The 27,423-nt window shown below is 63.4% G+C and overlaps 1 protein-coding gene across 2 annotated transcripts; it reads left to right on the forward strand.

Moving 5' to 3' along the window:
* On the forward strand, window positions 1-26,336 carry LOC114806066 (engulfment and cell motility protein 2). 2 transcript variants are annotated; one of them, XM_029048928.2, is made up of 21 exons: window positions 1-60; window positions 8,672-8,785; window positions 9,394-9,434; window positions 9,621-9,693; window positions 10,807-10,857; window positions 12,489-12,670; window positions 13,568-13,667; window positions 14,565-14,716; window positions 14,888-14,966; window positions 15,533-15,583; window positions 16,964-17,086; window positions 18,262-18,390; window positions 18,777-18,881; window positions 18,975-19,083; window positions 20,606-20,742; window positions 21,055-21,218; window positions 21,804-21,916; window positions 23,763-23,870; window positions 24,019-24,101; window positions 24,567-24,644; window positions 25,359-26,336. In XM_029048928.2, the coding sequence occupies exons 2-21, from the start codon at window positions 8,708-8,710 to the stop codon at window positions 25,557-25,559; spliced, it is 2,157 nt and encodes a 718-aa protein (XP_028904761.1). In that variant the 5' UTR covers window positions 1-60; window positions 8,672-8,707; the 3' UTR covers window positions 25,560-26,336. The 2 variants fall into 2 exon arrangements, with proteins under 2 accessions (XP_028904761.1, XP_028904762.1); XM_029048929.2 differs by having other exon boundaries at window positions 18,810-18,881.
* Window positions 26,337-27,423: the final 1,087 nt, after the last annotated feature.

Consider the following 27,423-nt stretch of genomic DNA (forward strand, 5'->3'; position numbering starts at 1 on the left):
CCGAGGCCGAGGCCGAAGAGTCTCCGCCGCAGCGGGAGCAGGCGCAGGCCGCGGGTGCCGGTGAGGAGAGGGCCCCGGGCGGGCGGGCGGGATTCCCCTCCCCCTTCTACGAGGCCTTTCCTTCCCCTTCCATCTTCCACTCATTCATTCATTCCCTCAAGCATTCATTCATTCACTCCGGGGGTTGGGAAGCGCCGACTCTGTGCTAAGCGCCCTTCGAAGCGCGGGGCGGGGGGGGGGGGAGGGGCGGGGTCGGCGGGCCTCACCCCCACATTTTATTAATCGCATTAATAATAATCATCACCGTCGGGAGAGTCATCATGGGGGGGGAGGGAAAGCGCCGACGATGCTTTTATTCATCATCATCATCATGAATAATGCGGGCAGCCGTTAGGCGCTTACTAGGTGCCAAGCGCTGGGGGAATCGATAGACGAGGCTCCCCGCCTTCACCCCCATTTTCCAGGTGGGAAAACTGAGGCCCGGAAAATAACAGGCCTCGTGGCGGGGCTGATTCTAATAATTGGGCTCCTTGTTGAGCGCTTCTTGGGAGCGAATGAATGAATGCATGGGCTGGACTGAGCGCCTGAGGGCTGTGGAGGGCGGGGCTGGGGGGGATAAATAGCAATAATAATAATAATTAATAATAATAGTGGGTATTTGTGAGGCGTCTTCTGTGTGCCAGACACTGTACTAAGCGCCGCTTAATCCGTAGAACTGAAGGCATGAATGAATGTACTGTCCTGAATGTGCTGTACTGAGCGCCTAAAGGCTGCAGAGGGTGAGGCTGGGGGGAATAAATATCAATAATGAGGATAATAATGAGGATGGGTATTTGTGAAGCCCCTTCTATGTGCCAGACACTGTACTGAGCGCCGCTTAATACATAGAACTGAAGGCATGAATGAATGTACTGAGCTGAATGAATGAATGTGCTGTACTGAGCACCTAAGAGCTGTGGAGGGTGAGGCTGGGGGAATAAAAATATTAATAAGGTATTTGTGAAGCCCCTTCTATGTGCCAGACACTGTACTGAGCGCCACTTAATACATAGAACTGAAGGCATGAATGAATGTACTGAACTGAATGAATGTGCTGTACTGAGCACCTAAGAGCTGTGGAGGGTGAGGCTGGGGGGAATAAAAATATTAATAAGGTATTTGTGAAGCCCCTTCTATGTGCCAGACACTGTACTGAGCGCCACTTAATACATAGAACTGAAGGCATGAATGAATGTACTGAACTGAATGAATGTGCTGTACTGAGCTCCTAGGGGCTGCGGTGACTTTCAATAATGATAATAATTGTGGTATTTGTGGAGCGCTTACTACGTGCCAGACACCGTACTAAGCGCTGCTCAATACATGGAACTGAATGAATGTACCGTACTGAGCACCTAAGGGCCGTGGAGGGCAGGGCTGCGGTGACTTTCAATAACGATCATACTTGTGGTATTTGTGGAGCGCTTACTACGTGCCAGGCACTGTGCTAAGCACCGGGGGCCCTGTGTTAAGCGCTGCTCAATTAGTCCGGTGCTCTGCACGCAGTAAGCGCTCAATAAATACAGGGGAAGGAAGGAAGGAAGGAATGTACTGAGCACCTAAGGGCCGTCAAGGGTGGGGCTGGGATTGAACATTAATAATGGTAATAATGATGACATTTGTTAAGCGCTTACAATGTGCCAGGCACTGTACTAGACGCTGTGGGCCCTGTAATCAGCGCTGCTCAATAAGTAGAATTGAACGGGTAAAGGAATATACTGTGCTGAGCGCTTGGAGGGCCGGGCTGGGGGGTGAATATCAATAATAATAATGATGATGGGCTTTATTAAGCGCTTACTATGTGCCAGGCACTGAACTAGATGCTGTGGGCACTGTATTAAGCGCTGCTCAATAAGTAGAATTGAATGAGTAAAGGAATATACTGTGCTGAGCGCTTGGAGGGCCGGGCTGGGGGTGAATATCAATAATAATAATGATGGTGTTGGTATTTGTTAAGCGCTTACTGTGTGCCAGGGACTGTACTAAGCACGGTGGGCACTGTATTAAGCGCTGCTCAATAAGTAGAATTGAATGAGTGAATGAATATTCTGTGCTGAGCGCTTGGAGGACCGGGCTGGGGGTGAATATCAATAATAATAATGATGGTGTTGTTATTTGTTAAGCGCTTACTATGTGCCAGGCACTGTACTAAGCGCTGGGGTGGCTACAAACTAATGGGGTTGAACCCAGTCCCCCTTGGGGCTCGCGGTCTCCAGTCCCATTTTCCAGAGGAGGCAACCGAGGCCGCGAGAAGGGAAGTGACCGGGCCGAGGTCACCCGGCCGGCGAGGGGCGGAGCCGGGATTAGAACCCGGGACCTGCCGATTCGCAGTGCTTAATATCAAGTGCTGAACCCCTTCCCTCCCCGAATCTCTGGCGTCGTCTCCTCCCAAGCGCTTAATACGGCGGCCCGCGGCCCGGAGGCGCCCAGTAAGCGCCGCCGGATCGAAGGACGGGGCTCCCAGGCGGGGGCCGCGGGCTCGGTCTGGGAAGGCCCCCCGGAGGAGGCGTGAACGCCGGGGTTGGGGGGAGAGAACCGCGGCCAGCGGAAGATGGTTCGTGGTTTCCGCTGCGCGCCTACTATGCGGTGAACGCTGTACTGGGCGCCGGGGCGGGGGGAGGTGGAAGGTCATCGGGTCAGGCAGAGCCCCCGCCCCCGCCGGGAACCCCCTTCTAAGATGAGGGGGGACGGGGAGGCGGCGCGCGGCTTAGCCGACCGAGCCCGGGCCTGGGAGGCGGGGGTCTTGGGTTCGAATCCCGCCTCCGCCGCTCGTCAGCCGGGCGACTCCGGACCGGTCGCTGCTCTGGGCCTCGGTTTCCTCATCGGTCAAACGGGGATGAAGACCCCGAGCCCCGGGGGGACCCCCTGCTACCCCGCCTCTCCCCCGGCGCTTAGAACGGTGCTCGGCACAGAGTAGGCGCTTCCCAAATGCCACCCTTATTATTATTAAAACGGGGGTGAAGACCGGGAGCCCCTCGTGGGAGAGAAGCGGCGCGGCTCGGCGGAAAGAGCCCGGGCTTGGGAGTCAGAGGTCAGGGGTTCGAATCCCGGCTCGGCCCCTTGTCAGCTGGGGGACCGTGGGCGAGTCGCTTCACTTCTCCGGGCCTCACTGACCTCATCTGGAAAATGGGGATGAACCGGGAGCCTCGCGTGGGGCGACCCGGGACGACCCCGGATCTCCCCCGGCGCTTAGAACGGTGCTCTGCACGTAGTAAGCGCTTACAAATACCAACATCATAATTATTATTACAATCTGATGACCCGGTGTCTCCCCCAGCGCTTAGAACAGTGCTCGGCACGTAGTAAGCGCTTAATAAATTCCGTGATATCAATAATAAAATGGGGAGGGAGACCGTGGGCCCCCCGGGGGACCACCTGATGACCTTGTATCTGCCCCGGTGCTTAGAACGGTGCTCGGCACATAGTGAGCGCTTCCCAAATACCGTAATAATAATAATAAAATGGGGAGGGAGACCGTGAGTCCCACGGGGCACCGCCTGTTGACCCCGCCTCTCCCCCGGCGCTCAGAACAGTGCCGGGCACCTAGTGAGCGCTTCCCAAATGCCGTCGCTTTTCTTATTACAGTCCCCACGGGGCAGATGAGGAAACCGAGGCCCGGTGATTTTTCACGGGGAAGTTCCCGCCGCCGGATCTGACTCGGTGGTTCCCTTTTGGGCGGAGGAATGAGGAAGGCGGCGGGTGAAATGCGGCGGAGGGAGGGGCCGGGGGGGCCTGGCCTAGTTCCGTCTGGCGATCGATCGGCCATCGATCGATCGATCGATCGGCGCCGTCCTCGAGACCCGTCGTGGGCGGGGGATGGGGCCTGTTGATCCGTTGGACTCCCCCCCGGCGCTTAGCACAGCGCCGCGCACGCGGCGAGCGCTCAAGACGTACCGTCGGCTGGCCGCCCGGTATCTGTCGAGTGCCTCCGCTGCGCGGCACGCTGCACTAAACGCTTGGGAGAGGGTTGTCCGGCGGAGTCGGCAGCCGCCCTGCCCCCCCCCGGCGAGCTGACGGTCTAGAGGGGGGCGGATTTTAATAAAATATATATATCGGCCCATCAGAGGTACGTACTGAGCGCTCTCTAATGACGATGGCGTCCGTTAATGATCGTTACGGTATTTAAGCGCCTACTACGTGCCAAGCACTGTTCTGAGCGCTGGGGAGATACAAGGCGATCGGGTGGCGGCTCACGGTCTTCATCCCCATTGGACAGATGAGGTCACCGAGGCCCAGAGAGGTTGTGACTTGCCCAGAGTCACACAGCTAAGGGAAGCGCTTACCATGTGCCAGTGTACTGAGCGCTGGGGGAGGTGCAGAATAATCGGGTCCCCGTGGGGCTCACGGTCCTCAACCCCGTCTTCCGGAGGAGGGGACCGGGGCCCGGAGAAGGGAAGCGACCGGCCCGAGGTCACGCGGCGGACGGGGGGGGGGGGAGCCGGGATTCGAACCCGGGCCCGGGCGCTCTCGTGGGGAGACCGGAGGGGGAGACCGAGGCAAAGACAAGTCGAGCCACCCGCTGAAGGTCTCGCGGGCGGGCGGGGGCGGTGGAGCCGGGGGGGAGGCCGGGCTGCCCCCCGTGCGGCCGCCGAGAGACGGAGACGGGGAGAGACGGGGAGCGAAGAAGGAGGGGGAGACGGAGGAAGAAGGTGAGAGACGGGGAGGCAGAGGCCAGAGACAGAGGGAGAGAGAGCAGAGACACAGGGAGACGGAGAGAGACAGCAGAGAGAGAGCAGAGATATAGGGAGGCAGAGAGATAGCAGAGAAATAGGGAGACAGAGAGCAGAGACACAGAGAGAGAACAGAGATATAGGGAGACAGAGAGACAGCAGAGAACTAGAGAGACAGAGAGCAGAGACAGAGATAGAGAACAGAGATATAGGGAGGCAGAGAGAGAGAACAGAGATATAGGGAGACAGAGAGACAGCAGAGAACTAGGGAGACAGAGAGCAGAGACACAGAGAGAGAACAGAGATATAGGGAGGGAGAGAGAACAGAGATATAGGGAGACAGAGAGACAGCAGAGAACTAGAGAGACAGCAGAGAACTAGAGAGACAGAGAGCAGAGACAGAGATAGAGAACAGAGATATAGGGAGGCAGAGAGAGAGAACAGAGATATAGGGAGACAGAGAGAGCAGAGATATAGGGAGACAGAGAGACAGCAGAGAACTAGGGAGACAGAGAGAGAGCAGAGATATAGGGAGGCAGAGAGAGAGAACAGAGATATAGGGAGACAGAGAGACAGCAGAGAACTAGGGAGACAGAGAGAGCAGAGATATAGGGAGACAGGGAGAGACAACAGAACTAGGAAGAGAGAGCCGAGATATAGGGAGGCAGAGAGACAGCAGAGAACTAGGGAGACAGACAGCAGAGACAGAGAGAGACAACAGAGATATAGGGAGACAGAGACAGCAGAGAACTAGGGAGACTGCAGAGATATAGGGAGACAGAGAGACAACAGAGATAGAGAGAGACAGCAGAGAACTAGGAAGAGGGAGAGCAGAGACACAGAGAGACAGCAGAGAACTAGGGAGACAGAGCAGAGACAGTGGGAGCAGAGATAGAGGGAGACAGAGAAACAGCAGAACACTAGGGAGACAGATGAAAGCAGAGAGATAAGGAGACAGAGAGAGACAGCAGAGAGCTAAGGAGACAGAGAAAGCGAGCAGAGACATAGGGAGACAGAGACTGGAGAAAACTAGGGAGACAGAGAGACAGCAGAGAACTAGGGAGACAGAGAGAGAGCAGAGATGTAGGGAGAGAGAGAGAGAGAATTAGGGAGACAGAGAGAGCAGAGATATAAGGAGACAGAGAGACAGCGGAGATCTAGGGAGAGAGAGAGCAGAGATAGAGAGAGAGCAGAGATACAGGGAGACAGAGAGACAGCAGAGAACTAGGGAGACGGAGAGAGAACAGAGAGACAGCAGAGAGCAGAGACACAGAGAAATGGAGAGAGAGAGAACAAAGAAACTGAGGCAGAAAGAGCAGAGAAACTCACTTAATTGTATTTATTGAGCGCTTATTGGGGGCAAAGCACTGTCATAAACCCTTGGGAGAGTCTAATATAGTAACAGATACATTCCTTTCCCATTACAAGCTTAAAGTCCAGAGCGGGAGACAGATGTTAATACAGGTGACTGACTAAATAAATAGATAAATAAATCGATCACGGTAACGTACAGCTATATATGTAGGTGCCGTGGGGACAGATTAATTCAGTCGTATTTATTGAGCGCTCACTGTGCAGAACACTGGACTGAGCGCTTGGAAAGTAGAATACAGCAATAAAGAGGGGCAGTCCCTGATTGGAGATGGGAAAGAGAGACAAAAGAGAGAGACAGAAGAGAGACAGCGGAGAAACGGGGAAACCGAGTCAGAGGGAGAAAAGGAACAGAGAGAGACAAAAGCGAGAGACGAGAGACAGAGAGAAACAGGGAAACCGAGTCAGAGGGAGAAAAGGAACAGAGAACAGGGAGCCAGAGAGGAACAGAGAGAGACAAAAGCGAGAGAGACAAAAGAGAGAGACAGAGAGAAACAGGGAAACCGAGTCAGAGGGAGACAAGGAACAGAGAACAGGGAGCCAGAGAGGAACAGAGAGAGACGGAAGGGAGAGATGAGAGAGAAACAGGAAAACCGAGTCCGAGGGAGAAAAGGAAGAGAGTCGGAGAGAGAACAGGGAGACAGAGAGGAACGGAGAGAGATAAAAGGGAGACAGAGACAGCAGAGAGACAGAGGGAGACAGCGGAGAAAAGGAAACAGAGTCAGAGAGAGAACAGGGAGACAGGAACGGGGAGAGACAGTCAGAGAGAAGCAGAAAGAGATGAAAGAGAGAGCCAGAAGAGAGAGAGAGACAGCAGAGAAAAGGGGAAACAGAGTCAGAGGGAGACCAGGGAGATGAACAGAGAGTCAAAGAGACACAGGGAGAGATAAAAGCGAGAGAGACAGCAGGGAAACAGAGTCAGAGGGAGAACAGGGAGACGGGAATGGGGAGAGAAAGAGAGGAACAGAGAGAGACAGCAGAGAGACAGGGAGACAAACAGAGGCAAAGAGAAACAGATGAAAGAGAGACAAAAGAGAGAGAGAGAGAGAGATGGCAGAGAAACAGGGAAACAGAGTCAGAGAGAGAACGGGGAGACGGGAACGGGGAGAGACGGAAAAGAACAGAGAGGCAAAGAAAGAGAAGCAGAGAGACAAAAAAGAGACAAGAGATAGCAGAGAAACGGGGAAACAGAGTCGGGGGGAGAACAGGGAGAGAGAAACGGAGAGAGAGATGACAGAGACGGCGGAGAAACGGGGAAACTGAGTCAGAGAACAGGGAGACAGGAACGGGGAGAGACGGAGAGGCAAAGAAAGAGAAGCAGAGAGACAAAAAAGAGACAGGAGAGACAGCAGAGAAACGGGGAAGCGGAGTCGGGGAGAACAGGGAGAGAGAAACGGAGATGAAAGAGAGACAGCGGAGAAGTGGGGAAACTGAGTCAGAGGGAGAACAGGGAGACGGGAACGGGGAGAGGCAGAGAGACAAAAACGAGAGACAGCAGAGAAACAGGGAAACTGAGTCAGCGGGAGAACAGGGAGACGGGAGCGGGGAGAGGCAGAGAGAAGCAGAGACAAAAAACAGAGACGAGAGAGAGTCACAGGGAGACCAGGGAGACAGGAACGGGGAGAGCTGGAAGAGAAGAGAGACGGCGGAGAAACAGGGAAACTGAGTCAGAGGGAGAACAGGGAGACAGGGACGGGGAGAGTTGGAAGAGAGACGGCGGAGAAACAGGGAAACTGAGCGCTTGGGAGAATCCAGGACAGTAGAGTAGACCCCACCCCTTCCCTCCGGGAGCGTCCAGCCTACTGTGTGCGGAGCACTCTGCTGAGCGCCTGGGAGAGTCCGGGACGGTAGAGTAGACCCCACCCCTTCCCTCGAGGAGCTTCCGGCCTACTCTGTGCGGAGCACTCTGCTGAGCGCCTGGGAGCGTCCAGCACAGTCGGCAGACACGATCTGTGGTTTTTCTCGGTCGGTTTTGGCTCCGGAGGTTTCCCTTAGGGCCGGAGGAGCTTAAGGGACGGGGCCTCGTCTCCTGGGGGGAGGGGAGGGTCCCAAAGAGGGGAGCCCCCCCGCCCCCCGACTTCCCCCCGCCTCAGTCTCCCCCCCCCCGGCCCGAGAGGACGGGCCCGTTTTCCCCGGCCTCGAGGCGCTTTCGTTTCCGTTTCCTCTTCTTTTCTCAAACCGAAATGGAAGCGAGGTGACCCCGGGGGTCAGGCCCAGCCCTTCCCCCCCCCCCCCGGGGGAAACTGAGGCGGAACTTGTTCGGCCTGCAGCGGGGGGTGGGGGGCGCAGGAGGGTCCGGGTTCTGATCCCGGCGCCCGCCCGCTGGGTGAGCCGGGGCGAGGAGCTCCGCTTCTCTGGGCCTCGGTTTCCCCCGCTGGGACACGGAGGGGGGGGGGGAGCTGGAAGAGGGCGGGTCAGAGGCCGCGGGTTCCAATCCCGGCTCCGTGGCCCGTCCGCTGGGCGACCCTGGGCCTCGGCTTCCCCTTCTGGGAAACGGGGGTGAGGGGAGCGGCTCGGCCGAAAGGGAAGTGGCGCCGGGGGCGGGGGCGGGTCAGAGGATCTGGGTTCTAATCCCGGCTCTGTGGCCGCAGGGAACGTGCCGGGCGTCCAGGAAGCGTCCGGAGAACATGCCGCCCCCGTCCGACATCGTCAAGGTGGCCATAGAATGGCCCGGGACCAACGCCCAGCTCCTGGAGATTGACCAGGTGAGGCCCTCCCCGCCTCAGGGTAACCCCCGCGCCGTCCGCCGGGCGCTTACCACGGGCCCGGCGCCGTACCGGCCGCCGGGGCGGATACGGGCCGACCGGCTCTCGCCGCCGGGCTGAGCGCTCGGGAGAGGCCGCTGAAATCAGGAGGCCCGGTCCCCGCCCCCGGGGAGCCGACGGGTCTGCCGTGGGCGGGGCACCGGGGGGAGTCCAGTACGCTCAGGGGACCCGATCCCTCCCGTCCGCGGAGAGTCCGGTAGTGTTAGCCGACGTCTTTCCTCCCCCCCCCCCCCCGCCGGGGTCTTACAGCCTAACGGATATTAATCCAACTCTCGGCACCCAGGAAGCGCTCAATAAATAAGGCTGAGTGAGATACGATCGGATGAATCGTTATTATTATTATTCCCCCCCGCGCGCTGGATTGAGCGCCGGGAGAATCCGACTCCCGTGTGGCGGGGAAGGGGGACCCCCCAAAAAGGCTTCTCGCGCTACATGGGACCCTCAGTCCTCGAGGCCGTGACCGCGTCGGGGGCGGGGACCGGAGGGATCCCGGCGGGCGAGCGGGAGCGGCGCGCGATGTCCCGCCCCCCGTCCGTCTCCTTTCGCAGAAGCGGCCCCTGGCTTCCATCATCAAGGAGGTGTGCGACGGGTAAGCGGGGGCGTCTCCCCCATCCCGGGACCCCCGGATCCGCCCCCCGGGGAGGGGGTCGGGGGGGTGGGGGGGGTCCCTGGGTGACGGGCGCCGGAGGGGAGACCCCAGAGGCGGGTGGGGGGCGGGGTCCCCGGGGGTCCCCCGGTTGAGCCGCGTGCGTGCGTGCGTCCCGCCGCCGGCCAGGTGGTCCCTGCCGAACCCGGAGTTCTACACGCTTCGCTACGCCGACGGCCTTCAGCTCTACATCACCGAGCAGGTGGGACCTCCCCCCCCCCCGGCCCCCCCAACGCCCCTTGACCTCCAGACAGTCGCCCCCCGGATTCCCAGACGGGCTGCGCCCTGGACCCCCCCCCCCACCCTGTGACCTCTGACCCCCTAGACACCCCCTCCCCTCCCGGATGGTCTGCCTTCCGGACTCCCACCCCGTGACCTCTGACCCCCAGACCCCTGCCCCCTGGACCTCCGCCCCGTGACCTCTGACCCTCTAGGTACTCGGCCCCCCCGGGCCCCCAGACACTCTGCGCCCTGAACCGCCCCACCCCACCCCGTGACCTCTGACTCCCTTGGCTCCCCCCCCGGCCCCAGACATTCTACCCTCCGGACCCCCCGCCCCGTGACCTCTCACCCCCAGACAGTTGCCCCCAGACCCCCAGACGGTCTGCGCCCTGGACCCCCCACCCAGTGACCTCTCACCCCCTGGACATTCGCCCCCCCCGGACCCCAGACGGCCTGCCCTCTGGACTCCCACCCCGTGGTCTCTGACCCCGGGCAGTCTGCTCTCTGGACCCACCACCCCGTGACCTCTGACCCCCAGACTCCTCACCCCCGGACACCCCCCCCCAAGACCCCTGACCCTCACCCCATGACCCCCGACCCCCAGACAGACTGCCCTCTGGATCCTCACCCCTTGACCTCTGACCCTCGGCCCCCGCCGTCCCCCCAACGTCCCCCCAAATCCCTAACCCCGCCACCCGGGGCCCCGGGAAGGCGGGGGGCGGGGAAGACGCCGCCCGTAGGAGCCTTTAGCCGCCACCTCCCGTGCGCCGGACGCTGCGCTGAGCGCCGGGGAGGGTCCCGTAGCGTCAGCGGACCCAATCCCGGCCCTCGGGGAGCTGCCGGTCTACGGTGTGCGGAGCGCCGGTCTGAGCGCCCGGGGGGAGTCCAGCAGACCGAGCGTAGGCCCGATCGCTGCCCGGGTGGAGCCTCCGGTCTCCCGGGTGCAGAGCACTGTACTGAGCGCTCGGGGGGGAGTCCGGTCGAGTCGGTGGGGCGGGCCCCGCCCTCGAGGAGCTGCCGGGGTAGCGGAAGGCGGCCGGCGACCACCGCCCGCCACCTCCTGAACGCCTCTCTTCCCCTTGGTCCGGGCCAGACCCGCAGCGACATCAAGAACGGCACCATCCTGCAGTTGGCCGTGTCCCCGGTACGTCCGCGTCCCCCGGCCCCGGAGGGAGGTCGAGGCGGAGGCCGAGGCGGCTCCCCCTCGCACCCGGGTTGGAGGAGGGGGTCGAAGGGGCGGGGACCTAGAGACGGAAGTGTGCGGAAGCCTGTCGGCGCTATTTACTGAGCGCTCGCCTTGGGCGGAGCACTGGACGGAGCTCACGACGAGGTCGCGGTCTAGAGACGGACGGGAGCGGAAGCCAGTCGGCGCTATTTACTGAGCGCTCGCCGACCGCTGGTCTGAAACGGCGTCGGCGGACCCGATCCCTGCCCACGAGGCGCTGACAGGCGAGAGGAGGGGGGGAATTCAGTCGGTCGGTCGTATTTATTGAGCGCTTACTGTGCAGATCTGCAGGTCACTGTACTGAGCGCCTAGAAAGTACAGTTCGGCACCAGAGAGAGACGATCCCTACCCGACGACGGGCTCCCGGGCTAGAAGGGGGGAGACAGACGTTCACTCGTTCACTTATTCATTCGTTCGGTCGTATTTATCGAGCGCCTACTGAGGGCAGAGCGCTGTACCGGGCGCTTGGAAAGGACAGTTGGGCACCAGAGGGAGACCGGCCCTGCCCGACGACGGGCTCCCGGGCTAGAACGGGGGAGACGTTCGTTCATTCACTCAATCGTATTCATTCATTCTGTTGTATTTACTGAGCGCTCACTGTGTGTGGAGGGCTATATCGAGCGCTTGGGAAAGACAGTTCGGCACCAGAGAGAGACCATCCTGCCCGACGACGGGCTCCCGGGCTAGAAGGGGGGAGACGGACACTCACTCATTCATTCATTCATTCAGTCAGTCAGTCTTATTTATTGAGCGCCTACTGAGGGGAGAACGCTGTACCGAGCGCTTGGGAAGGACAGTTGGGCCCTGAAGGGAGACGATCCCTGCCCGACGACGGGTTCCCGGGCTAGAACGGGGGAGACGGACATTCGCTCGCTCATTCATTCATTCATTCAGTCGTATTTATCGAGTGCTTACAGAGGGCAGAGTGCCGTACTGAGCGCTTGGTAAGGACAGTCTGGCACCAGAGAGAGAGAGACCATCCCTGCCCGACGACGGGCTCCCGGGCTGGAACGGGGGAGACACTCATTCGTTCATTCACTTGTATTCATTCATTCAGCCGCATTTATCGAGCGCTTACTGAGGGCAGAACGCTATACTGAGCGCTTGGGAAGGACGGTTGGGCACCGGAGAGAGACCATCCCTACCCGACGACGGGCTCCCGGGCTACAACGGGGAAGACGGACATTCACTCATTCATTCAGTTGTATTCGGTCGCATTTATTGAGCGTTTACCGCGTGCAGAGCGCTGTACTGAGCGCTTGGGAAGGAGGGTTCGGCACCGGAGAGAGACCATCCCTGCCCGACGACGGGCTCCCGGGCTAGAACGGGGGAGACGGACATTCGCTCGCTCATTCATTCGTTCAGTCGTATTTATTGAGCGCTTACTGGGTGCAGAGCGCTGTACCGAGCGCCTGGAAAGGACAGTTAGGCAACAGAGACAAGTCCTGCCCGACGACGGGCTCCCGGGCTAGAAGGGGGGAGACAGTTTTACCCGCAGACGGCCCCTGACCCCCGCCCCCCGCCCCCTCCCTCGGACGCGTTCCCGGCAGTCGCGGGCGGCCCGCCAGCTGCTGGACCGGATCCAGTCCTCGCACACGGAGCCGCGGCTGGAGGCCATGAAGGAGCTGGCCAAGCTGTCCGCCGACGTCACCTTCGCCACCGAGTTCATCAACATGGAGGGCATCGCCGTGCTCACCCGCCTGGTCGAGGGCGGCGCCAAGCTCCTCTCCCAGTACGTCCCGGGGCCGGCCGGGGGCGGGGGCGGCAGGGCCGGGCACCGGGGGCGGCGCGGGACCTGCCCGGCGGGCACCGGGGAGGCGCGAGACGAGCCCGGCGGGCACCGGGGGGGCGCGGGACGAGCTCGGCGGGCACCAAGGAGGTGCGAGACGAGCCCGGTGGGCACCGGAGGAGCACGGGATGAGCTCGGCGGGCACCAAGGAGGTGCGAGACGAGCCCGGTGGGCACCGGGGGGGCACGGGACTAGCCCGGCGGGCGCCAAGGGGGTGCGAGATGAGCCCGGTGGGCACCGAGACCAGCCCGGCGGGCCCTGGGGGGACACAAGACTGGCCCGGTGGGCACCAAGGAGGTGCGAGACCAGCCCGGCGGGCACCTGGGGGGCGCGAGACCAGCCCGGCGGGCACCGAGGGGGCGCGAGACGAGCCCGGGGTCACCGGGGGGGTGCGAGATGAGGCCGGCGGGCACCGGGGGGGGGCGCGGGACCAGCCGGGGGGGGCACGAGATGAGCCCGGCGGGCACCGGGGGGACATGAGACGAGCCCGGCGGGCACCGGGGGGCCGGGCCGGGGATCCGGGAGGCCGGGGGAGAAGAGGGCGAGGGCCGCGGGGAGCCGGGCCGCCGCGTCGCGCGGCGGCCTCGTGATCTTTAACGACGACGCTCTCTACTAAGCGCTCACTACGTGGCGGGCGCCGGGGCGGGCCCGGCCGGGCCGGGCCTGCCGGCCGACCTCGGCCCGTTCCCTTCCCCGCCCCGGGCCTCGGTCTCCCCCCTCCGGAGAGCGGGGGCGGAGGCCGGGAGCCCCGCGGCGTTGGGGACGGAGCCCGGCGCGGAGCGGGCGCTTATCGGACGCCCCGGCGATTCTCCTCCGCCTCCTTTCTCCCCCGGGGCCCAGCTACAGCGAGACGCTGGCCTTCACCCTCACCGCCTTCCTCGAGCTCATGGACCACGGTATCATCTCCTGGGACCTGGTCTCCGTCAATTTCATCAAGCAGGTGCGGGGCCCTTGGGCGCTACTTGCCGAGCGCCTCCGGCGCGGGGCGCCCGCCCGCGGCCTTCCCCGCTCCCCCCCCCCCCCCCCCCAGCCGTGCCGGACGCTCCCGAGCGCTCAGTACGGCGCCCCGGTGGGCGCCGAGTCTGCCGGTTGTCTTGGTTGAGCGCTTCCTGCGTGCAGAGCGCCGTGCCGAGCGCTCGGGAGCGTCCAGTACGACGATAGAAGGATCCGTTCCCCGCCCACGAGGAGGTGACGGTCTAGAGGGGGAGACGGACGGGAAGAGAGAGAGAGAAATTACGGATACGCGTCCCGGTGGGGCATATTTATTGAGCGAGCGCTTACTCCGTGCGGAGCGCCGTACCGGGCGCCTGGGAGAGTCCAGCACGACAGTAAACGGACACGTCCTCCGCCCACGAGGAGCCGACGGTCTAGAGGGGGAGACGGACGGGAAGAGGAAGAGAGAAATCACGGGTACGCGCCCACGTCGGGCATATCGACTGCGCGAGCGCTTCCTCCGTGCGGAGCGCCGTACCGGGCCCTTGGGAGGGTCTAGTATAATAATAAACGGACACGTCCCCCGCCCGCGCGGAGCCTCCGGTCTAGAGGGGGAGACGGACGGGACGAGGAAGAGAGAAATCACGGATACGCGCCCACGTCGGGCGTTATCGCCTGAGCGAGCGCTTCCCCCGTGCGGAGCGCCGTACCGGGCGCTTGGGAGAGTCCGATACGGTAGCGTAACGGACCCGGCCCGCGCCCGCGAGGGGCCGCCGGTCTAGGGCGGGAGACGGAGGTGAAGGGAGAGGAAGGGACGAGGGGGACGGGAGCGGGGCCGGGGGGAGGAGGAGGGCGGGGCGCGGGGGGGTCCCGGCCCAGCCACCGTCCTCCCTCCCCCGGGCAGATCACGGGCCACGTGAGCCAGCCGCTGGTGGACGTGTCGATCCTGCAGCGGTCCCTGGCCATCCTGGAGAGCGTCGTCCTCAACAGCCAGACCCTCTACCACAAGGTCGCCCAGGAGGTCACCGTCGGCCAGCTCACCGCCCACCTGCAGGTGTGAGTAGGGGGCCCCGGGACCCCCCCCCCCCCCGCCGGACGCCGGGAGACCGCGGGCCGCCCGCCCCGCGTCTCTAAAAGGGGAGGCGGCCGGGGGAGGACGGGGTCCGGGCCCGGCGGGCGGGAGTCCCCGGGGGCCGGCCGTCCGACCGGGGGTCCGTCCGCCCGCAGCTCCAACCAGGAGATCCAGACGTATTCCATCGCCCTCATCAACGCCCTCTTCCTCAAGGCCCCAGAGGACCAGCGGCAGGTAACTAACGTCCCCCCGGCCGTCGGTCCCCGCGTGCTTACTGAGCGCCCACCGTGCCGAGCGCCCGCAGACCCCGGCTCGGCCGCGTCCGTCGTCGCGCTCGCTGGGCGCGGGGCGCCGTACCGAACGCCCGGAGAGCCCAGTCGGGCGACGGAGAGAGACCGTCCCCGCCCGCCGACGGTCCCGGGGCGGGGAGGAGACGTTCGCTCGGCGCTCGGCCCCTCGCCCGGGGCAGATGATTCGTTCGATAGCATTGACCGAGCGCTTACTACGGGCGGAGCACCGTACTGAGCGCTTAATAGCATAATGGTGATATCACGGTACCTGGGAGGCGCTGACTACGCGCCGGGGGAGACACGGGGTCGGCGGGTCGTCCCCCGGGGGGCTCCCGGTCGTCATCCCCGTTGGACGGATGAGGAGACCGAGGCCCGGAGAATAACGTCGGGATCCGTTGAGCGCTCACCACGTGCACGGGGGAACCGAGGCCCGGGGGAGCGACCGGGGGGACGGGACGACGACGGGGGGACGCGGCCGCCGCGACCCCCCGCCCGCCCCTCTCTCCGCAGGCCATGGCCAACGCCTTCGCCCAGAAGCACCTGCGCTCCATCATCCTCAACGTGAGTGCGGGCCGGGGTTGGAGGTCGGACCCGCGGCCCGGAAGCCGTGTCGATGACGATCGATCGTATTGAATCCAGCTCTGGATTCGATAATATCTTAATAGCGTACTCACGGGATTGCGTTAGATTAATATTACATTCGCTAACACGGTGGTTAATAGCGATAAAGGCGGCACGTCTGTTTTTTAACGGCATCCGTGAGGCGCCGACTATGCGCCGAGCACCGTCGTAAGCGCTGGGGGAGACGCGGGGCCGCCGGGCCGCCCCCCCCGGGGGGCTCACGGGCGTCCCCCCCGTGTGCCGGATGAGGCAGCCGAGGCCCGGAGAGGAATAAGAATAAAAACAATCACGTTGGCGTTTGTTAAGCGCCCACTGTGTGCCGGGCACTGTTCCTGAGCGCTGGGGGAGATCGGGTGGTCCCACGTGAGGCTCCCGGTCTTCATCCCCATTTTCCAGAGGAGGGAACGGAGGCCCAGAGAGGTGAAGCGACTCGCCCGCGGTCACCCGGCTGCCGAGGGGCAGAGCCGGCATTCGAACCCGTGACCTCTGGCTCCCGAGCCCGGGCTCTTTCCGCCGAGCCGCGCGGCGCGATAGTAACGATGATGGTGTTGGTTAAGCGCCGGCTACGTGCCGAGCGCCGTTCTGAGCGCCGGGGGAGAGACGGGGTCGTCAGGTGGTCCCCCGTGGGGCTCGGGGGCGTCACCCCCATTTGCCGGATGAGGGAACCGAGGCCCAGAGAGTAATAATGATATAATGAAGATGAGGAGGATGATACTTGCGAAGCGCTTACTATGTGCCGAGCGCCGTCCCGAGCGCCGGGGGAGATGCGGGGTCGTCGGGTCGTCCCCCGTGGGGCTCCCGGTCTCCGTCCCCATTTTCCACACGGGGTCACCGAGGCCCAGAGAAGCGAAGTGACCCGCCCAGGGTCACCCCGCGGACGAGCGGCAGAGCCGGGATAACGACGACGCATTTTTGAAGCGCTCGCCGTGTGCCGAGCGCCGGGGGAGACGGAAGGCGATCGGGTCGTCCCGCGGGGGGCTCCCGCTCTCCATCCCCGTTGGACGGACGGGGGGAACCGAGGCCCGGGGAAGGGAAGCGACCCGCCCGGGCTCCCGCGGTGACCTCCGACTCCCCAGCCGGGCCTCTCCCCGCCACGCGGCGCGGCCTAGCCGGGGGTCCCGGGTTCGAAGGTCGCCCCCGGCCCACCTCGGCCCCGTCCCTCCTCTGGAAACGGGGGGCCGGAGGCCGACCCCCATCCGCTCGACCCGGTGCCCGGCGCACGGTGGGGGCTTGGCGGGTCCCCTCGCCGTGAATCGTTATCAGGACGCGCGGGCCTGGGGGTCCGCCCCGGCCCTCACCTCCCGCCGGTCCTCCCCGCAGCACGTGATCCGGGGGAACTGTCCGATCAAAACGGAGATGGCCCACCAGCTCTACGTGCTCCAGGTGCTGACCTTTAACCTCCTGGAGGAGCGGATGATGACCAAGATGGACCCCAACGACCAGGTGGGCGCCGCCCCCCCCGCCCCGACCGCCGGGGACCCCCCCCAGACCCCGGCCGGGGCGGCCGCGCGGGCGACGGCGGTCCCGCGCCGAGCGCCGTTCCGGGCGCCGGGCCGCTCTCGGGACCGAGGCCGGGGAAGGGACGCGGCCGGCCGAGCCGGGATTAGAACCCGGGACCCCCGGCCCGGGGCGCCGCCCGCCGGGCCACCCCGCTTCGGTCTCGACGGTAACGGTCGGAGTGACGGCGGCGCCGACGGCGCCGACCGCTCCGTCGCTAACTTGGTTCACTCGTTCGGTCGTCTGTCTCGGGCGCCTGCCTTGCGCAGGGCGCTGTACCGAGCGCTCGGGGAGAGCGGCTCGGCGACGGGCCCGCGGGCCGGAAGCGGGGGAGACGGACCCCAAAACCAAGCCGGCGGACGGGCGTCGAGCGCGTCGGTGCGAAGGTTTACGGAGCACCTCCGGCCTGGAGAACCGGGATCGGGACAGGGACGCGTGTGGGAGTCTGACGTCCGGGACGGGGACACGTTTGGGAGTCGGACGTCCAGGATGGGGACGCGTGGGGGGCGGGGACCGGGTCCGGCCCCAGCGCTCAGCACGGGGCCGGGCCCGTAGTACGTGCTTAAGAAATACTACCATTGTTATTTTGTCAGAGTCTGACATCCACTTGAAAGAACACGTTACCACCGGGCATCTCTGTTCTCTTCCTCCTCCTCCTCCTCCTCCTCCTCCCCTTCCTCCTCTTCCTCCTCCTCTTCACTTCCTCCTCCTCCTCCTCTTCCTCCTCCTCCTCCTCTCCTCCTCCTCCTCTTCTTTACCGCTTTCTCGTCCTCTTCCTCCTTCCCCTCCTTTTTCTCCTCCTCTCTTTCTCCTCCCCCTCTTCTTCCCTCCCCCGCTTCCTCCTCTTCCTCCTTCCCCTCCTCCTCTTCTCTTCCTCCTCCTCTTCCCTTCCTCCTCTTCACTTCCTCTTTTTCTTCTTCTTCCTCCTCCTCTTCCACCTCTTTCTCCTCCTCCTCCCCCCTTCCTCCTCCCCCTTTCTCCTCCTCCTCCTCTTGGCTTCCTCCTCGTCTCTTCCCCCTCCTTTCTTCCTCTTCCTCATCTTCTCCACCTCTTTCCCCTCCCCTTCCTCCTCTTCCTCCTCCCCTCCTCCCTCCCTCCCGTCCCTCCGTCCGTCCCCTCAGGCGCAGCGGGACGTCATCTTCGAGCTGCGGCGCATCGCCTTCGACGCGGACTCGGACCCCAGCGCCGTCAGCGGGACGGAAAAGCGCCGAGCGATGTACACCAAAGACTACAAGATGTTGGGGTTCACGGTACGGTCCCCCCGTCCCCCATCTCCCCTCCGCCCGTCCCCCCGAGCCGTCCGGCCGGCGGCCGTCCCGGCCCCGATGGTCTCTCCCTGCCGCCCAACGCTACTTTCTGAGCGCCCAGCACGGCGCTCCGCGCACGCTAAGCGCGCGATAAGTACGACCGAGCGAACGCCGGCCGCCGGGCTTCATTTTCCCCGTCGGCGCTGTTCCTGGAGCGCTTACTAGGCGCCGAGCGCCCGGGAAGGTCACGCTCGCAACCCTCAGCCGCCGGGGTCTGTCGAGCGCCCGGGGGAGTCCGCTACGGCCCGGGGGGCCCGGCGGGGCCTCGGCCCCGGCGCGCGGGGGGAGAAGGCGCGAGTCGGCCCGTGTCGCGTCCGTGCGTGTCGCAGAATCACGTCAACCCGGCGCTGGACTTCACCCAGACTCCTCCGGGGATGTTGGCCTTGGACAACATGCTCTACCTGGCCAAAGTCCATCAGGACACCTACATCCGGGTAAGCGGCGGGGGGCGGCCCCGGGGCCCGGCGGGACCCCCACCCCCCCCCCCGCCCCGGGCCCCCCTCCGACGCTGCCCGCCCCCCGCTCAGATCGTCCTGGAGAACAGCAGCCGGGAGGACAAGCACGAGTGTCCCTTCGGGCGCGGAGCCATCGAGCTCACCAAGGCCCTCTGTGAGATCCTGCAGGTCGGGGAGCTGCGTAAGTGGACGCGCCCGCCCCCCCCCCGCAGCCGGTCGGTCGTATTTATTGAGCGCTCCCGGGCACTGGATTAAACGCTCGGGAGAGTCCAGGAGAACGGCGCACGGACGCGTTCCCCCCCCACGAGCTGGGGGTTTACGGGGGTGGGGGGGAGACGGACAGGAAGAGAAATCGGTAAGGAAGCTCTTCCCCTCCTCCTTGGTCTCCTGTCGTCTTCCTTCTTCGTCCCTCCGCTCCTCCCCGCCTTTCCCCTTCCCTCCTCTCCTCCCTGCCCTGTTCCTGCCTCCCTCCCTTCTTCCTCCTCCTCTCCCTCCCTTTCTCCTTCCTCTCCGCTTCCTCCTCCTCCCCTCCTTCTCTCCCTCCTTCCCCATATCCTTCCTCTTTTCCTCTTCTTCCTCCTCCTCTCCCTCCCTCTCCTGCCTCTCCTCCTCTTTCCCCGTTGCCCCCCCCCCCCCGCTTTCTCTCCCCTCCTCCCTTCCTCCTCCTCCTCCCCGCTTTCTCTCCCCTCCTCCCTCCCTGTTTCCTTCCTCTCTTCCTCCTCCTCCTCCTCTCCCTCCCCATCTCCTTCCTCTCCTCCTCCTTCCCTTTTTCTCTCCCTCCCTCCCCATCTCCTTCCTCCTCTCCTTCCTTTCCCTCCCCAACTCCTTCCTCTCTCCCTCCTCCTCCTCTCCCTCCCTCCCCATCTCCTTCCTCCTCCTTTCCCTCCCCATCTCCTTCCTCCTCCTCTCCCTCTCCTTCCTCTCTTCCTCCTCCTCGTCCCCTCCCTCCCCATCTCCTTCCTCTCCTCCTCCTCCTCCATCCCCTTTTCTCTCCCCCTTCCTCCCCGCTTTCTCCCCTGCAATCTCCTTCCTCCTCTCCCTCCCCATCTCCTTCCTCTCTTCCTCCTTCCCCATCCCCGTTTCTCTTCCTCCTCCTCCCCTCTTTCTCTCCCTTCCACCCTCCCTCCCCATTTCCTTCCTCTTCCTCCTCCTCCCCATCTCCTTCGTCTCCTGCTCCTCCTCCTCCCCCCTTCTCTCCCTCCCGCCCCATTTCCTTCCTCTCTTCCTCCTCCTCCTCCTCCCCTCCCCGTTTCCTTCCCCTCCTCCTCTCCCTCCTCGTCTCCCCCGGCGCTTAGAACGTCGCCCGGCACATAGTAAGCGCTTAACGGACACCCTCGTCGTCACGGTTGTTATCGCCCGGCACAGAGTAAGCGCCCGGCGAATACCGTCGGGGCCCCCGTGCGGGTCTCCCAGGCCAAGGGAGCCCCCTAGGCCGCGGGCCCGTCGGGGGCCGGGGCCGGGGCCGCCCTGGGGGACTCTCCCGAGCGGTTGGCCCGGTGTCCCGCGCTCGGTAGATAGATACGAGCGCCGACGGAGGGGCGGGGAGAGACCCCCCCCCCCCCCCCCCCCCGGGGCTTCCCCCTTCCCGCCCCGCCCCCTCCGGCCACGCGGCCGTCCGGCGCCGTGCCGCCGTTGGGGCGGTACGACGGAGGGGGGCGGGTGGGGGGGGCGGTGGTCCGGCCCCTCACCCCCTGTCCCGACAGCCAACGAGGGGCGCAACGACTATCACCCCATGTTCTTCACCCACGACCGGGCCTTCGAGGAGCTCTTCGCCGTCTGCATCCAGCTGCTCAACAAGACGTGGAAGGAGATGCGCGCCACCGCCGAGGACTTCAACAAGGTCCCGGCCCCCGCCGCCCCCCGAAGCCCCGCACCCCCGCACCTTCCCCGCACCCCCGGTCCCCTCACCTCCCCCGGCCCCCGTGCCCCCTCCCCCGTCACCTCCCCGGCCCCCCGAACCTCCACCCTCTGTGCCTCACCCGCGACCCCCACCCTCCGCGTCTCCTCCACCCCTCGAACCCCCCGCGGCCCCCCGAACCCCTTCCCTCGCCCGCCCCTCCGGCGCCGCAGCCGGCGGAGCTCCGTCCCCCGGGCGGCGGCGGGGCCGGGGAGGAGGAGGAGGAGGAGGCTGAGGCGGGGCGGGTCCGCGCAGGTGATGCAGGTGGTGCGCGAGCAGATCACGCGGGCGCTGCCCTCCAGACCCAACTCCCTGGACCAGCTGAAGAGCAGACTCCGCAGCCTCAGCTACGCCGAGATCCTCCGCCTGCGCCAGGCCGAGCGCCTCAACCAGGACGACTTCCAGTCGGCCGCCATCGTGTCAGTCCCTCCCCCCCGCCGGCCCCCCGCCGAGCGGTCGGTCGCTCGGCACGGTCTCCCCGAGGGCCGGCGGGCCGCGGGGCTCTCGACCGAGCCGTCGGTCGGTCGGGGCTCCCTTCTGAGCGCCCGCCGGCTGCGGAGCTCCACGCCGAGCCCTCGATCGGTCGGGGCTACCTACCGAGCGCCGGCCGGCCGCGGGGGCGCCAGACCGCGCGAACCACCGGTCTCTCGAGCGCCGGCCGACAGCCCGGCGCCGAGCGGCCGGTCAGCGGGCCGTACTGAGCACCGTGCTGAGCCATCACACCCTCGGTGGTGTTTGCTGAGCGCCTACGGCGTGCTCGGGAGGGTCCGGGATCCCCGAGCCGGCCGAGGCGTTCCCCGAGGGGAGATGGAGAGCCGGAAGTAAACGACCGCGGGGGCCGAGGCGGCGGGCGACAGAGGGCGGAGGGCACCGGCGCTCAGCACATCCCCCCCGCCCGGCGGGTCCGTGACGAGGATGGGGAGGGGAGGTCATCCGGGGAGGCCGCCCGGAGGAGGCGCCGACCCCGTCGTCCCTGTCCCCCCCCCCCCCCCCCCCGTCCTCAGGGAGCTCCGGGAGAAGATCCAGCCGGAAATCCTGGAGCTCATCAAGCAGCAGCGACTGAACCGGCTCTGCGAGGGGGGAAGCTTTCGGAAGGTCGGGAACCGGCGACGCCAAGGTGAGGGCGGCCGGGGCCGGGGCGGCGTCTCCCCCGTCTCCCCTCGCGGGCGAGTCACGGCCCCCGCTTCCTGACGGTTCCCGACCGCTCCGGGCCTCGGTTTCCCTCCTCTGGAAAACGGGGGTGGAGACGGGGACCGGGTCCAACCCCGTCGGCTCGTATCCCCCCCGGCGGCGCCGGGCACACAGTAAGCGCTTAGGAAATGTATCGTCGTCTATAACGTACGTAATGCGTTCGTATATTTGATAATAGCGATATCTTATGATACTATTTAATAGGTTGTATATATTCAATACATTTGAAACGTTAGACGCTTAGCCTACGATGTATGTGATACATTCGTATATTTAATAATAGCAATATCTTACCATATATGTAATAGGTTATGATATATTCAGTCCATCTGAAACGTTACACGCTATAATATTTTTAATAGATCATACTATATCTGCTACATTGCACCTTATCTTTAAAATATACATTATACTTAGTATATTTTAGTATAGGATATCAGTACATACTAGTCGTACATGTTTAGCACGATACGTTTAGTCTATCGAGTATGAATTTAGTCTATGTTTATTCTATATTTCAGTAGAATTTATTTAGTCTACTGTGACGTAGTTAATCTGTGACAGTGTGACATAGTTATACGCTCTAATATTTTTAATAGATCATACTATATCTGCTACATTGCCCCTTATCTTTAAAATATACATTATACTTAGTGTATTTTAGTATATATCAGTATTTACTAGTCGTACATGTTTAGCACGATACGCTTAGTCTATCTAGTATGTATTTAGTGTGGTGTATTTAGTCTATATTTCGGTAGAATTTATTTAGTCCACTGTGACGTAATTCATCTGTGACATTGTGACATAGTTATACGCTCTAATGTTTTTAATAGATCATACTATATCTGCTACATTGCCCCTTATCTTTAAAATATACATTATACTTAGTATATTTTAGTATACGATATCAGTATTTACCAGTCGTACATGTTTAGCACGATACGCTTAGTCTACCTAGTATGTATTTGGTGTGGTGTATTTAGTCTATATTTCGGTAGAATTTATTTAGTCCACTGTGACGTAATTCATCTGTGACATTGTGACATAGTTATACGCTCTAATATTTTTAATAGATCATACTATATCTGCTACATTGCCCCTTATCTTTAAACTATACATTATACTTAGTATATTATAGTATACGATATCAGTATATACCAGTCGTACACGTTTTTAGCACGATACGTTTAGTCTAGTATGTATTTAGTGTGCTATATTTAGTCTATGTTTCGGTAGAATTTATTTAGTCCACTGTGACGTAATTCATCTGTGACATGGTGACATAGTTATACGCTCTAATGTTTTTAACAGATCATACTATATCTGCTACATTGCCCCTTATCTTTAAACTATACATTATACTTAGTATATTATAGTATACGATATCAGTATATACCAGTCGTACACGTTTAGCACGATACGTTTATCTAGTATGTATTTAGTGTGATATATTTAGTCTGCGTTTCGGTAGAATTTATTTAGTCCATTGTGACGTGATTAATCGGTGACATGGTGACATGGTTATACGCTATAATATTTTTAATAGATCGTACTATATCTGCTACCTTGCCCCTTACCTTTAAAACATGCATTATACTTAGTATATTAATAGTATATATCAGTATATACTGGTCGTATATGTTTAGCACAATACTTTTAGTCTATCTAGTATGCATTTAGTGTGATATATTTAGTGTCTATTTCAGTAGTATGTATTTAGTCCACTGTGACAGAATCGAATGGTGATTATCATTATTCCTCGCGGTCAGAGCGGTTCTGGTACTGTCGCCTGGCCCTGAATCACAAAGTGTTGCACTACGGCGACCTGGACGACCGCCCGGATGGGGAGGTCACCTTCGAGGCCCTGCAGGACAAGAGTGCGTCCGACCCCGGGGGGCCGGCGAGCGGGACGGAGGGACGGAGGGAGGGAGGGACGGAGGGGGACCCGGGGGGGCGGCCGGACCCCCATCCCCACCCCCGGAGAGGGCCGTCCCCGCCACCGGTCGCTTCCTGTCTCCCTCCCAGTCCCCGTGGCCGACATCAAGGCCATCGTCACCGGGAAGGACTGCCCGCACATGAGGGAGAAGAGCGCCCTGAAGCAGAACAAGGTGGGTGACGGCCACCGGGGCCGTGGTCCGGGAGAGGAGGAGGGGAGGAGCGATTCAAGATGGCGGTCGTCGAGGGGGGAGGAGGAAGAGGAGGCCGACCGACGGGAGGGGCTCGGGATGGCGGCCACAGCTTGCGGGAGGAGGGAGAGGAGGCGCGGAGGAGCGGCTCGAGACGGCGGTCGGAGCCTGCGGGGGGAGGAGGAGGTGGGCAGGAGGGGCTCGAGAAGGTGGCCGGACTCGGAGGGAGGAGGAAGAGGAGGCTGCCGGGAGGGGCTCGAGATGGCGGCCGGACTCCGAGGGAGGAGGGAGAGGAGGAGGGAACGAGCGACTCAAAATGGCGGTCGGAGCCCGTGGGGGCAAGAGGAGGAGGAGGAGGAGGAGGAGAGGGCGGAAGGAACTCAAGATGGCGGGCGGGGATGAGAACCAGACCGAAGGTTGAGAGACCGCGCCGTCCGTCCGTCTCAGGAGCTGTTGGAGCTGGCTTTCTCCATCCTCTACGATCCCGACGAAACGCTCAACTTCATCGCGCCCAATAAATACGAGGTGAGTCTCCGGGCTCTTGCCTCAGAGAGGAGTCCCAGGGATCGGACCCCCCCCCCCCCAGCCCCGTTCTACGGTGGGGGAGACCGAGGCCCCGCACGCGGTCGGTGCTCGATAGATATCCCCCGACGGGCGGTGGGTGGAGAGATGGAGGGAGGGAGGGGCGGATGGATGAACAACGGAGAGACGGACGGGTGGACGGAGAGACGGAGGGGAAGATGGAGGAGGGGTGGGTGGATGGAGGGGGAGACGGAGGGACGGACGGAGAGATGGGGGACGGAGGGGTGGATGGTTGGACGACGGACGGAGAGACGGAGGGCGGATGGATAGAAAGGGGGAGACGGACGGGCGGAGGGAGAGACGGAGGGATGGATGGACGGACCGACGGAGAGGCGGTCGGGCGACGGTGGATGGACACGGGGGCGGAGGGGCGGGTGATGGAGGGTGGGTGGAGAGAGGGGGGGAGACGGAGGGAGGGATCGACGAGCTCCGGACGGAGGGGTGGCCGGCGGGCGGACGGAGAGGGAGACGGCGGGGTGGACGGAGAGACGGATGGGGGGTGGGACGGAGGGGTGACGGAGGGACTGTGGAGGGGAGACGGAGGGATGGGTGACGGGTGGGCGGATGGAGAGGAGGAGGGAGGGATGGACCGGCGGGGAGATGGAGGGCCGGCGGGGGTCCGGCCGGGCGACCCGTCCCCCGCCGCCGCCCCCGCAGTACTGCATCTGGATCGACGGGCTGTGCGCCCTGCTGGGCAAGGAGATGTGCAGCGAGCTGACCAAGACCGACCTGGACACCCTGCTCAGCATGGAGATGAAGCTCCGGCTCCTGGACCTGGAGAACATCCAGATCCCCGAGGCCCCGCCGCCCGTCCCCAAGGAGCCCACCAGCTACGACTTCGTCTACCACTACGGCTGAGCCCGCCGGCCGGGGGGGCGCCGACGCCGGCGGCCCCGTTCCCTCCGGCCCGCACGCCTACCGACGTTGTGTATATATATACATATATTATATATATATATATATATATATTTATACGAGACTCACCTAGTCGAGGGGGCGGATCGAGGGGGGAGGGGACCCCGGGGGGGCGTCGAGGGAAAACCGGGGAGGAAGACCGCTCGGTGAGCGCCGGCGCCCCGCGGGCCCGGGGAGCGGGCGCTCGGTAAGTAGTCGGGTCCCCCCCCCCCCGAGCGACGGGGTCGACGGGGGAGGGCCGGCGATCCCCGGGACTCTCCCGAGCGCCCGGCCCGGGGCCCCGGGAGGCGCTCGCCAAGGACGAGCCCGGAGACCCGGGCGCCGATCCCGACCGCGCCCCGGGGTTTCTGCGTCTCCCCGTGCCTCGGTTTCCTCGGCCGAGGAACGGGGACGGGGTCTCCCCGTCCGCCTCGGACCCGGAGCGGGGACCGGGTCGGACGCGACGGTCCGGCGTCGGAGCCCTCGGTGGACGCCGGCGCCGGGCCGGGACGCCGGCGGACCGGCTCGGGGGCGGGCCGGGGGACCCGGGTTCGACCCCCGCCGCCGCCGGTCCGCCGGGGGACCTCGGCCGGGTCGCTTCGCCCCTCTGGGCCCCGGTCGGCCCGGCGGAGGGGGACGGGGACCGCGGCCCACCCGCCGGGCTCGCGTCCTCCCCGCCGGCGTTTAGCACGGTGCCCGGCGCCTAGTAACCGTTTAATAAACACCACAGTTATTATTCTCCGGGCCTCGGTCTCCTCGTCTGTAAAACGGGGATCGAGAGAGCCGGCCCCGTGCGGGACGGGGACCGCGTCCGTCCCGCCTGACCGGTTTCTCCCCCGGCGCTGGGGGAGCCGCTCGGCGCACGGCGAGCGCTCCGTGAACGCCCTCGTCGTCGTCGTCGTCCCCGTCAACGTTACCGACACCGGCCGAGCGGCGGATCCGGCCGAACCGCCGGCGCGGCCGATCGGTCGACGGGCTGCGGGCCGACGGGCCGGCCGGGTGATCGGGCGATCGGCCGGTCGATCGGCCGGCCGACGGGTCCACTGGCTACCGGCCGATCGGCCGGTCCCGTGATCGATCGACCGCCCGCTCGATTGACTGGCCGATCGATGGATTGACTGACCGATTGACCGGCCGGCCGCCCCATTGGTTGCGCCGATAGGCTGCTGGCCACTTGATCGGTCGGTCGGCCGAGCGGTCGATGGGCCGCTGGGCGACCGATCGGTCGACCTGCTGCCGGCCACGCGATTGGCTGAGCGCCCCAGCGTCCGGCCGCCCGATTGGTGGAGGCGGCCGGCGGCCTCTGGGACCGACGATCGATCGGCCGCGCGCTCGGGTCGGCGGGCTGCCGCCCGATTGGCCGGAACGCGGCCCGCGCCGGCCTTTGATTGGCCGGCCCGCGCCGGCCTTTGATTGGCCGGCCCCCGGCCCGCGCCGGCCTTTGATTGGCCGGCCCGTCGGGGGGCCCCCGCCCCCTCCGGATCGAGGGGCGGGGGATAGCTCGCGCCGCGGCCCCGCCCCCGCAGCTCCTCCTGCCGGAAGCCGCCCCCCTCGGCGCGCGCGCTGGCTCGCGTCGGCTCGCGCCGGCGCGCATGCGCCCTCTCCACCTCTTCTCCCCCTCCCGGCCGGGGGAGGCGGGACTTCCGGCGGGAGCGGAGGAGCCGGTGAGCGACAGGTGCCAACGGGGCCATCGGGGGAGGGAGGGGAAGGGAGGTCGCCCCCCGCCGCCTCCCAGCAGCCCTCCTTGGTTCTTTAAAAGAAAAAGGGGCTTTTTTGAACGCCTCCTCTGTGCCGGGCAGTGTACTGAGCGCCGGTGGGGGGGGGGCGT

Source organism: Ornithorhynchus anatinus, chromosome 21 (assembly GCF_004115215.2).
Source record: "Ornithorhynchus anatinus isolate Pmale09 chromosome 21, mOrnAna1.pri.v4, whole genome shotgun sequence".
Classification (NCBI taxonomy): Eukaryota; Metazoa; Chordata; class Mammalia; order Monotremata; family Ornithorhynchidae; genus Ornithorhynchus; species Ornithorhynchus anatinus.

Excerpts from the sequence above, each read along its gene's own strand:
- LOC114806066 (XM_029048928.2), top strand. The coding sequence starts at position 8,708 with ATGCCGCCCCCGTCCGACATCGTCAAGGTGGCCATAGAATGGCCCGGG. Across the intron at positions 8,786-9,393 it reads AGCTCCTGGAGATTGACCAG|AAGCGGCCCCTGGCTTCCAT; the intron begins GTGAGGCCCTCC and ends CTCCTTTCGCAG. Across the intron at positions 18,882-18,974 it reads ATCAGGACACCTACATCCGG|ATCGTCCTGGAGAACAGCAG; the intron begins GTAAGCGGCGGG and ends CCCCCCGCTCAG.